Source organism: Cebus imitator, unplaced genomic scaffold, assembly GCF_001604975.1.
Source record: "Cebus imitator isolate Cc_AM_T3 unplaced genomic scaffold, Cebus_imitator-1.0 Scaffold61, whole genome shotgun sequence".
Lineage (NCBI taxonomy): Eukaryota > Metazoa > Chordata > Mammalia > Primates > Cebidae > Cebus > Cebus imitator.
Window position 1 is genome coordinate 3,069,413 of NW_016107376.1, and position 11,396 is coordinate 3,080,808.

The window sequence follows — 11,396 nt, forward strand, 5'->3', positions numbered from 1 at the left end:
GGCTTCCCTTTATGGGTAACCCGACCTTTCTCTCTGGCTGCCCTCAGTATTTTCTCTTTCATTTCAACCCTGGTGAATCTGGCGATTATGTGCCTTGAGGTTGGTCTTCTTGAGGAATATTTTTGTGGTGTTCTCTGTATTTCCTGGAGTTGAATATTGTCCTGCCTTGCTAGGTTGGGAAAGTTTTCCTGAATAATATCCTGAAGCGTATTTTCCAGCTTGGGTTGATTCAAATACATTTTTCATTGCCCTAGAATGCCAGGTTAAAGAAGTGGTGCTTGGTTCAATTTAGTGATAAATTTTTGCCTAACTGCCTTATCATTTGGCTATTAAAAAATTACTAATTTCAGAATCCATTAAAGCTGTAATTTTTTTAATGGCTAGCTATGTTAAAGACATTGACTCTGTTTGCTTTCTTTCGATTCTAGACATAGGATGCCCCTGGATTAACTGCTATGAGAGGTTATTGTTTTATTTTTACTTTATTTTTAGGAATTTAGCTGTTACCATTCCCCATCCAGTAGCTTATCATAATGGCCCTGTATGTACAGGCTGTTGAACTTGAATGTGATATGCTGTCTAATACCCTACTGCGTGTGTTCTGGCAGACTGCTAAGTGTAGGATTTTCAGATTGCTTTCCTTAGCACTGGGTAGTCTAGAAGTGCTATAGTAAATTTTCAATATCTAATTTTGATTTCATTTTAACAGATACATCTTTATTTAAAATTCTGTGATCAAAAACTGATAGACATGCACATTCAAACTTTTAATACAATGGAGACAACTGACATGTTCTCACATTAACTCCCTCTTTACAGAATTCAGAGTAATGCTTTTCCTGCTTTATTCATGTGCTTGAACTTCTTAGAAGTGAGCTATAATTAGGAAGGTTTTGATTATGGGCTGATTTCTTTCAGTTTCTGTCTGAAGATGTGCACTAAGAGTGCTTAATGTGAGTTGGCAAACCCCTGACCTGTGTGTGTCTGTGTTTGTCTTCTGAGATATAGAAGGGAGCATAGCATTGTTTTCAACTACTTAGCCCGTTAAGGATTCTTTTGATTCACCTTGTCAACAGTCTTTTGAAGTTCATTGCACACAACTGCAAAACAAAATAATTGTGGCTATCTGAGAATGAGGCCCTTTTTCATTTGTCAATATATTAACAGACATATATGAAAGGGATAGTGACTGGTCTGCATATCACGTTTGCTAAATAAAAAACGTTATTGACGGGTAGGTGGTTAAAAATTTCCTAGACCCTATCCCATGAAAATTGTCGATTATAAAATAAGGTTTTCATGTTTTGCTCAAGAAAACAGCAGTATTACGCTTGAGGCATAATACAGGCCGGATGTGCTTAGGATCCAGGAAACTACCATTTCAGCTCTGCTTGGACTGGTGCTGGGACTTTGGAAATTCCCTTAATTTCCTACAGCTTCAGTTTATTGCTCCCTTCCTTCACAGGATTGCTTTGAGAAGTTAGTTAACCAAAGTTGATTTGACAAGCATTGTATTATAAACTGTTTCAATATCTGTTATATGTAGTTATTCTTAGTGTTTCCTTCTTCCCCATTCTATCCATATTTTTATGTTCTTTTTCCCCTCAAATGTTCATTCCTCAGGGCATTACACTCCAAGAGTTTGACAGATTATCTTTTGATATGATTTTAATGAGCCCTCCGTGCCAGCCATTCACAAGGTATGTATCAGAAATATTTCAGTGTTGTATTATCCATTTTCATGCTGCTGATAAAGACATACCCAAGACTGGGCAATTTACACAAGAAAGAGGTTTACTAGACTTACACTTCCAGTGGCTAGGGAAGCCTCACAATCATGGGGAAAGGCAAGGAGGAACAAGTCAAGGGCAGCAGGTAAAGAGAGAGAGGTTGTGCAGGGAAACTGCCCTTCATAGAACCATCAGATCTCATGAGACTTATTCACTATCACAAGAACAGCACAGCAGAGACCTGCCCCCATGATACAGTTACCTCCGACCAGGTCCATGGGAATTCAAAATGAGATTTGAATGGGGAAACAGCCAACCCATATCAAGTGTTGAGAAAGAGTGCTTTTGAAGGACTCATTAAATCAAATCATAGTTTCAAGCATGGACACTTTGAACTTTATCAGCTGCATTTTCATAGTTTGGAAATTTTTTCATAAATTCTTTTATCTACTTATATTTATTTATTTTTGTTTTAAAATTATTATTATTATTATTGGGACAGGGTTTTGCTGTCACCCAGGCTGCAGTGCAGTGGTATGTTCACAACTCCCTGCAGCCTCTATCTCCCAGTTTCAAGCAATCCTCCTGCCTCAGCCTCCTGAGTAGCTGGGACTAAAGGTGCACACCGCCACACCCAGCTGATTTTTAAATTTTTTTGTAGAGATGGGGGTCTCACTATGTTGCCATGGCTGGCCTCAAAGTCCTAGGCTCAAGCTATCCTCCCACCTCGACCTTCAGTGTGCTGGGATTACAGGTATAACCACCATTTCCAGACTCCATTTATAATTATAATTAAGCATTAATCATAAAGGAAATAGTGATTGCTGCCAAATGAGCAAATTAATTTGGTCAAAAGTGGATATGCAAGACTGTAGGGTACGTCTTTTATACTTATCTAAGACATAATGTTTATTTCCAGCCCAAATTACCTTAATTCATTTAAACTAATGAGCATTCAGGAATATCTTTCTAATACTGATTAAGCAAAGTGAATTTCCAAAATACATGTTCAAGTCCTAAATTATTTAATTGTACAATTTAAAAGCTAGTTAAGCATGCATTTGTGAACTTTACATTTCTTAAAATTCATATTTACATTGAATAATTCTGACTTCTTATAGCCACATTATAATCTCTTCATTTAAAAAATTATATATATATGTGTGTATGTGTATGTATATGTGTGTGTGTGTATATATATTTGGCTATGTGTTTTGGGAAATTATATCTTCAACCAAATCTTGACTAATTCATCTTCATTTAGATATTTTTAATAATAGTATTTTGAATTATTTTAAATGATAATAGCAGTAGTACTCCTCTAAGTGTCTTACATGGAGTATATCATTTAATTTAACAAGCTTATAGGGTAGGGGGCAGGCATTGCTGTTATAATTATTTTACAGATGAGAAACTGAGGCATAGAAAGGTTAACTTTCTCAAGGATATATAATTAAAGAATGTCAGAGCCAAGATTTGTCAATCATTTTATATATTCCATGATTTGAAGTAGAATATTATATGTAATAAGCAATCTAATGGAATGAATATTCTAATGCTGAATTTTTTTCTAGGTTTGGATTTATGCAAACAATTATCTAGGAAATGAATTCTCCAAGGATTCATTGTTAACCTACAAGCCAAGCATTATTTTTGATGTTGTAGTTCCTGTCCTTTGGGAGCTTATAGTCTAATGGGAATGGCTGACAAGTAATTATCTTACAATGTGATTTAAGCTATGTAATAAAAGAATGCTGAAAATGCCACAAGAGTACAGAGGACAAAAGGGCTTGCTGCATACCAAGAGAAGGGAGTTCATTCAGAGGTGATGTCTGAATTGTGTCTGAAAGTAGATTAGGAGTTTATCAGAGCAGACAGAGGCCATTCCATCTCAGGGTGGCTCTGGCATGTGCAACGGTGTGGCCTGTGGAGCCCAGTGAACAGGATAAACACAGCGGAATGCAGCCCCAGTGCTGTGAAGCCTCAGGTCATACTGCAGTGGGCCCCATTAGCTTTCTTACTCCCCAATTTACCTTGTTTTAGCACAGCTGCAGCTGCTGATGGCAGGAGTAACTAGTTCTGTAGTCTTCATGTGAAAGTCTGACAGGAAAGGGACAGAAGAAGAAGAACTGGAGATTTCTGAGAAGTCTGTTCACGTCCAGTCTAATCCCGTAGCTGAGCCTCTGGTCCACTGATGGTTTTGCTCCTGCCATCAGATATGAGGAAATTGATCAGTGATGCCAAGTAACTTGTTTAAGACCCTGAAGATAAATAGCGTGCTTTTGAGCCCTGGTCCTCTGTTCCTGCTGCTCAGACTCAATCCAAGTCGTCATTACTGCTTCATCTGGTCATGTTGTGGATCTCACTTGTAGGATCTATTTTGCTAGCCTAAGTACTGCCTGTTTACATGACTTGTTTTGACCCTAGTTAGTCTAACCAAGTTGCACCTCCTGCTTTTAGAATCTAGCCTTCAGCTTAAGTTTCTCCTGTTTATGTTGGACAAAATTGTGTTAGTTTTACTCACTATTTTGATTTGCTCAAATTGGCCACCAGTGCCAACAGCTCCAGGTTGCCACCCCATTCAGCAGCTCGTTCATATGAACTCTCGTTATATCACCAAGGGGAGAGCAAAAAGTGTAGTCAGCCAGCACATGTGTATGTATATGTGTGTGTTTTCCTAAACAAAGTGATTTTAAGAGGGTAGTTGGTTTTGTTCCACATTGACGTCTTGTTCTTTTTTGATTAATGTTAAGTCATTTGTCATGTTGTTTGTAAAGATAAATTTAAAGCGTACTTATTAGATATGCAAGATTTTTTTTCTTTTTAACCTCTGCCTTCCAGGTTTAAGTAATTCTTGTGCCTCAGCCTCTTTAGCTGGGATTACAGGTGTGTCCCACCATGCCTGGCTAATTTTTGTATTTTTAGTAGAGATGGAGTTTCGCCATGTTGGCCAGGCTGGTCTGGAACTCCTGGGCGGCTCAAGTGATCTGCCCACCTCAGCCTTCCGAAGTGCTGGGATTACTGGTGTAAGCCACCACGCCTGGCCTGATTTTTGTATTTTTAGTAGAGACAAGGTTTCACCATGTCAGCCAGGCTGGTCCCAAATTCTTGGCCTCAAGTGATCCACCTGCCTCACCTGCCAAAGTGCTGGGATTGCAGGTGTGAACCTCTAAGCCTGAACACTTTTTTCTTTCTAAGTGAAAAAATGTATTTTTTTCTCTATAACAACAAAGATGATTCTATTTTTTGTGAGGGCCAACTTATTTTTATTCTGTTTTGACTTTTAAAAAATGATTTAACATCTTTATATCAGATTCTTGATAAGCTTTTTGTGTTTCTTTTAATCCTTTAGGATTGGCCGGCAGGGAGATGTGACTGATTCAAGGACAAATAGCTTCTTATATATTCTAGATATTCTCCCAAGGTAAAAACTTAGGTTTCTGTATAAGCTTACCTTTAATTTAAAACTCCGGGTCTGGAAGAATGTGGTGTTTGTCATTTTATAGAGGAGAGCCATTTATACATGTTCCCTTGAGATACTGTGCATGTCATTTATCTTCTCCTACCATGACTAATAGAATAACTGCAAATGTTTCACAATTCCATGCTTGCCGCCACAGTGAGTGACAGAGAATCATAGCCTAATAGCTAGATTCTATTGCCTCTGCTCATAGTGTTGATGCAGATGGTGCTGATGTTAGTGAATGCTGTTACCCATGGCCTGGAAATATGTGCTAACCCTTAAAGCCACCCTTCTATGTGAGTAGCAGCCCTTTCAGTTGTGCAGCACAGACGCTCTGTGTGAATCCATGTTTTGAGATAAGCTTCAATGGAAATTAACATTTCAAATGTTAACTTTATCAAGTGTGCCATGTTTAAGGGAAAAATGATTAAAATATAAATTGTCTCCAGCCTTATAAAATTCCATTTTACAAAGAGTTCAGAGAATGACTAACATCATATTTCCTACAAGTAATGGTTTTCTTTACTTTTTCTTTTTAGTAATGAGATATTTAGAATTCCATTTTTTATTTTTTATTTTTTTTTAGATTACAAAGATTACCAAAGTATATTCTTTTGGAAAATGTTAAAGGTTTTGAAGTATCTTCTACAAGGTAAAAAAATGTATTTGTCTTGCATACACTTAGACTTCATATGTCTTATAGTAGGAACTGTTGTGAAATAGAAATTTTAAAAACCAGTGCATACATTCTGACGTTTTACATGTTATATCTCTTATTCATCAGCATTTATTTTTACTAATAATGTAATGTAATTTAAAGTTCTGTTCAACTGATTCTCTTCTATTTTGATATTTTTGAATTTGTATAGAGTAAATGCTTAGTAAAAATGGCATTTCTCAATTTTAGTCATTTATGTTGGTGCTTATTTCTGTAGAGGTAGAAATGTTTTCAGTAAGGATTGGTTCTGTTGACAAGCATTTTCTGCCCTGCAGTTGGATGCAGTTAGAATCCCTGTGTTGGAGTTCTTTCAGATGGTAGCTCAGCTGGAGAGAAAGCATCTCCCTGAGTCCTTGAATCAGCTGCTGTCTGTAACGGTGCTCCCATCTGACTTGCTACCTTGAAGATAAAGTTCTAGTTCCTATGGCAGATATATCATCACTAGATTAGCAATTCTAACTTTCATCAATTTGGATAGTTTTCTTATCTGTCAGCTTTATTTATTTGTAATAAAGAATTTTCTGTATGTTTTGATTAAATGTTATTTCTCAAATATTTAACTTAGTAAAAAACGTAGGGTCATTGCCTTTATAAACAAGTGAAGTTACAGTTTTCACTTAAAATGAGGTTTTTTGGGCCAGGTGCAGTGGCTCAAGCCTGTAATTCCAGCCCTTTGAGAGGCCAAGGTAGGTGGATCATGAGGTCAGGAGGTCAAGACCAGCCTGGCCAAGATGGTGAAACCCTGTCTCTATGAAAAATACAAAAAATTAGCCAGGAGAGGTGGTGGGTGCCTGTAATTCCAGCTACTTGGGAGTCTGAGGCAGAGAAATGCTTGAACCCAGGAGGTGGAGATTGCAGTGAGCTGAGATCACGGAATTGCACTCCAGCCTGGGCAACAGAGTGAGGTCTCAAAAAAAAAAAATAAATAAAATGAGGTTTTTGTGTACATTATTTAAATAAGAACTGCCTTTCCAAGTAAAGGATGAAAGTTTCTTTTTTTTTTTTTTTCTTTTCAGAGATCTCTTGCTACAAACAATAGAAAATTGTGGCTTTCAGTACCAAGAGTTCCTATTATCTCCAACCTCTGTAGGTACCACAGTTATAAATGCTTATATAAATTATACTTTAAAGGCTTTTTTTTCCCAAGGGAAATTTGATTCCATAAGCAGAGTGGCTTTATTTTAGATAATATTGTAGGTAAATTCTGAAAATAGTTTAGATATGGGTCTTCCTTCCCAAAGAATTTAGTGCATGCATATAAATTCATTTATACATATTTTATGAAAAAAATCATATAGCTTGAAACTCAGACTGTATTTTTCTTTTAGAGAGGAAAGGGATAGCATATTTTGAAAATATGTCAAGTTTGTTATTTCCAAACTAGGTGTTAATAATGTTAATAATTCATAACGTTTCAAAATAATACAAAATAGAAAACAAAATAAACATGTAGTAACTTTGTAATTACTGCTTTGGGGATATAACATTGAGTTGCAAACATTGCTTCCATTTCATAGATAAGAAATTTAAGTAATTGATCATGAGAAGACAAGTTATTTGGCAGATTTGAATTTTGCAATTGTTGCTGTCGGCTTTTTATTGTTCTTGTTAGTTTCTTACCATTTTTAGCCATATCTTATTGTTCTTTGTCCAGAAATTAATAGAAAACCCATTACAAAAATTCGAGATACAAGCTGTGGAAATTACAACATATTTGATCTCTCTCTCTCTTTTTTTTTTTTTTTTTTGAGACAGAGTCTCGCTCTGTCGCCAGGCGCCAGGCTGGAGTGTAGTGGCACAATCTTGGCTCACTGCAACCTCCGCCTCCCAGGTTCAGGCAATTCTCCTGCCTCAGCCTCCTGAGTAGCTGGGACTACAGGTGCACGCCACCATGCCCAGCTAATTTTTGTGTTTTTTTAGTAGAGATGGGGTTTCACCGTGTTGGCCGGGATGATCTCGATCTGTTGACCTCATGATCCACCTGCCTCAGCCTCCCAAAGTGCTGGGATTATAGGCGTGAGCCACCGCGCCCAGCCCTCTTTAAATTTATTTCGTATCTATTGCCTTTTAGCTTGTAAAACATAGTGAATCATCCTTTTTTTTTTTTTTTAAACAAAATAAGGTAATACATAGCCAAGAATAGCTATATTTGAATTTTTAAATTATTACTATGTTATCAATAATGAATGTAAAAATATCTATACTACTTCTTACCTGGAAAATATAAAATAGAAGTGACTTGTAGATTTATTTGTCAGCTTCAGTCTTTACTTCATTCAAATAAAAGTACAAAGTATCAGCTTAACAGGTTTAGAATTTGCTACAGTGGGGTCTTCTACACATCCATAGCAGATTTTTCTCTGGTAGAAGCTAAATGTAGACCTGTATGAGTTTTTTTTTTTTTTTTTTTTTTTTTTTTTTTTTTTTTTTTTTTTTTTTTTTTTTTTTTTTTTTTTTTTTTTTTTTTTTTTTTTTGACTTGATACTAAAGTTAGTACAGATCTCTTTAATTTTCTAGAGTAACTAACTGCTTTGCTTTGCTTACAGCTTGGCATTCCAAATTCAAGGCTACGATATTTTCTAATTGCAAAGCTTCAGTCAGAGCCATTACCTTTTCAAGCCCCTGGTCAGGTATTATTATTGGCATTTTATTATAAGTATTATGGTTTATTTATTGTAAATATAATTAGTCTGCTAATTTATTTTCAAGAACTACTTTATGTAGGTGTCTATGTGTCCTATAGAATCGGAAGTATAGACCATGCTCTAGATCCATCTCCAAGGCTGTTTCTCTCCTGCTGCTTTTATTGGTTTAAACAAAACAAAATGAAAAAACCCCATTTTTCTTTTCCTCATTAGAAAACAAATAAGTTAAAAAACTTACCGTTAGTATTGTTATCTTCCTCCTTCCCCCATAATTTCCCTCTGGCTGTTGACTGTTTTGCATTTATCATTTTATCCTTCCCATAGAAGCCATTGGTTACTTTTGATAAAATTTAATATTTTATCTTAAAAGTGGCTTATGAGTATTGTAACACATTGGTTGCATTTTCTTTAAAGCCAGTGCTATTTAGTTTAATTGATTAAAATATAGTAATGGTTAGCAAAAGCTAGAATAAAATAGTTAATTGCTACAAATAGAATCTCTCTGTGAGCAGTTTCACATGCTTAGGTCAGAAAATGGGGATGAATAACTGAGTTTCAGCATTTCAGTGAAATTCTCCTTAACCGATGTAGGAGAATGGACACAAAAGTGACGTCCATTAGTAGGGGATCTGTAGTGCCACCTCAGTCCCCTTATAATATAATACTAATGTTGTTCCCTTTCCATAGTAGGGAATTCCAATGTAAAGTTAATATACCTTATACATTGTGTTAAGTTAGTATTAACTTTATACATTGACTTTAAAGACTTCATCATTAAAAATTCCTGGAATGGTTTTTCTTTTACAAAATAGAGCTTTATACACAGTTACGTGTTCTGCAGAAACAAGTTTTCCCCATGGGACTCATGAGTAGAAATAACCTTTCACAGTGAAAAGCGCTTTACTTTTTTTAATTGCTAGTTTTCCTTTAGATCATAGGTATGTTTCAGTTTTTCCTTTTTAATGAGGGAGTATGGCAAAACTCGATCCAAAACACGTTTTCTGGAAATGTTAGTGTTGCTTTCAAAACTTCTTTTCCAAATATGATACAAATATGATGTTGTATCTGTATTCAGTGTGCTTTCTATTACTTTATTGAACGTTTTTATTAATAAATAGTAGCCCATGAAATAAATCATCTGTAGCTTGATGACAGTGTAGCTGTATGATTAATAACTGACAAGAATTTGTTCAAATACAGGTAAACCACAATTTCTATCTTTTAATGGCAATCCCATAAAGACTAATGAGGTTTTTTCATAATGTTGACTGGACATTATTAATTTCTTTTATTTTTAGTGAAGTTTTTGACAATGTGCATATTTTTATGTAATGCCAGGTACTGATGGAGTTCCCCAAAATTGAATCTGCACATCCACAAAAGTATGCAATGGATGTTGAACATAAAATTCAAGGAAAGAACACTGAACCAAATATTACCTTTGATAGCAGCATACAGTGTTCTGGAAAAGATACCATTCTTTTTAAGCTTGAAACTGCAGAAGAAATTCACAGGAAAAATCAACAAGATAGTGATCTCTCTGTGCAGATGCTAAAAGATTTTCTTGAAGATGACATTGACATGAACCAGTATCTTTTACCACCAAAGTCATTGCAGCGATATGCTCTACTATTAGACATTGTTCAGCCCACTTGTAGAAGATCCATGTGCTTTACCAAAGGGTAGGTTTTAAAGATCTGTTCATCTCGTATCCAAAATAACCAGGGTTTTTAAAAGCTATTGTTTCTTTAAGTTTTCTAAAAACAAGGAGCATTTTATAAAATGTTCTTGTTAGAATGATGTTTTTTCCCTTAACTGCCTGCTTCATGTTCCAATAGAACACAAGTAAAAATTCCGTTTGGCAGAACATTATGTGCACCACCCACAAAATTGCTCATAAAAGACAATGTCATTTGTTTGGTGACCTTCATAGGAGCTTGAATACCCATAGTGGAAACATGGTTTCTGTCGACGATTAATTGCTAATCTTTTAGCACTTTTCTATTTATGGCACATCATACCTCAAAGAATTGTGTTCACTCTTATGATCAATGTGTAATAAGCAATTAAATTTTAATCTAAAGAAGTAATATTGAGTCATCTAGAGAATATTAGGGTAACTTTTAAGTTTAAATTTTATTCAGGTTTTTACATAAGTACAAAAGATACTAAGATTGTAAGACTCTTCCACTTCTATCTCTTGGCCATTCAGTTTTTCTCCCCACATGTGACCAGTGATATCAATTTACTGTATAAGTTTCCAGAGGTATTATGTTTGAAACTGTATTGGAATATCCATGTATATTTTATCCCCCTTTGTAAGTAAATGGCATCATACTATATATAAACCCATTTTTTCACTGTGCAATATAAATGGAGTATTATCACATATTTCTGTTTTCATGGTACAGGTATATTATAATTTACTTTACTGGTCATCTATTCATGAAAATTTAGAGGGCTTTCTTTGGGTTATTTCTTGAATGTTTAATACATTTCTCACTACTTTTTTAAACCTAGAAAGGGGAAAATTATACCTTTTGAAGAAAAATTTTAGCCTGGCATGGTGGCTCATGCCTGTAATCCCAACACTTTGGGAGGCCAAGGCAGGTGGATCACCTGAGGTCAGGAATTTGAGATAATCCTGGCCAACATGGTGAAACCTGTCTCTACTAACACTACAAAAATTAGCCAGGTGTGGTGGTGGGCACCCATAATCCCAGCAACTCAGGAGGCTGAGGCAGGAGAATTGCCTGAATCCAGGAGGCAGAGGGTACAGTAAGCCAAGATCACACCACTGCACTCCAGCCTGGGCGACAGAGTGAGATTCTTTCTCAACC

The 11,396-nt window shown here is 35.8% G+C and overlaps 1 protein-coding gene across 8 annotated transcripts in view; it reads left to right on the plus strand.

Annotated features, from left to right (window-relative positions):
• Window positions 1-11,396, plus strand: part of TRDMT1 (tRNA aspartic acid methyltransferase 1) — a 74,603-nt gene that overhangs the window by 48,710 nt on the left and 14,497 nt on the right. For 6 of the 8 annotated variants that reach the window (XR_005200468.1, XM_037739002.1, XM_017529776.2 and 3 more), the window contains 6 exons: window positions 1,624-1,700; window positions 5,083-5,154; window positions 5,780-5,845; window positions 6,928-6,997; window positions 8,458-8,541; window positions 9,895-10,238. Coding sequence is in view for 7 of the 8 variants with exons in the window: in XM_037739002.1 (XP_037594930.1) it covers window positions 1,624-1,700; window positions 5,083-5,154; window positions 5,780-5,845; window positions 6,928-6,997; window positions 8,458-8,541; window positions 9,895-10,238 (713 nt within the window). In the remaining variant the exon portion in view is untranslated. The remainder of the gene's footprint in view (window positions 1-1,623; window positions 1,701-5,082; window positions 5,155-5,779; window positions 5,846-6,927; window positions 6,998-8,457; window positions 8,542-9,894; window positions 10,239-11,396) is intronic. The other 2 variants (XM_037739007.1, XM_037739005.1) reach the window with 2 other exon arrangements.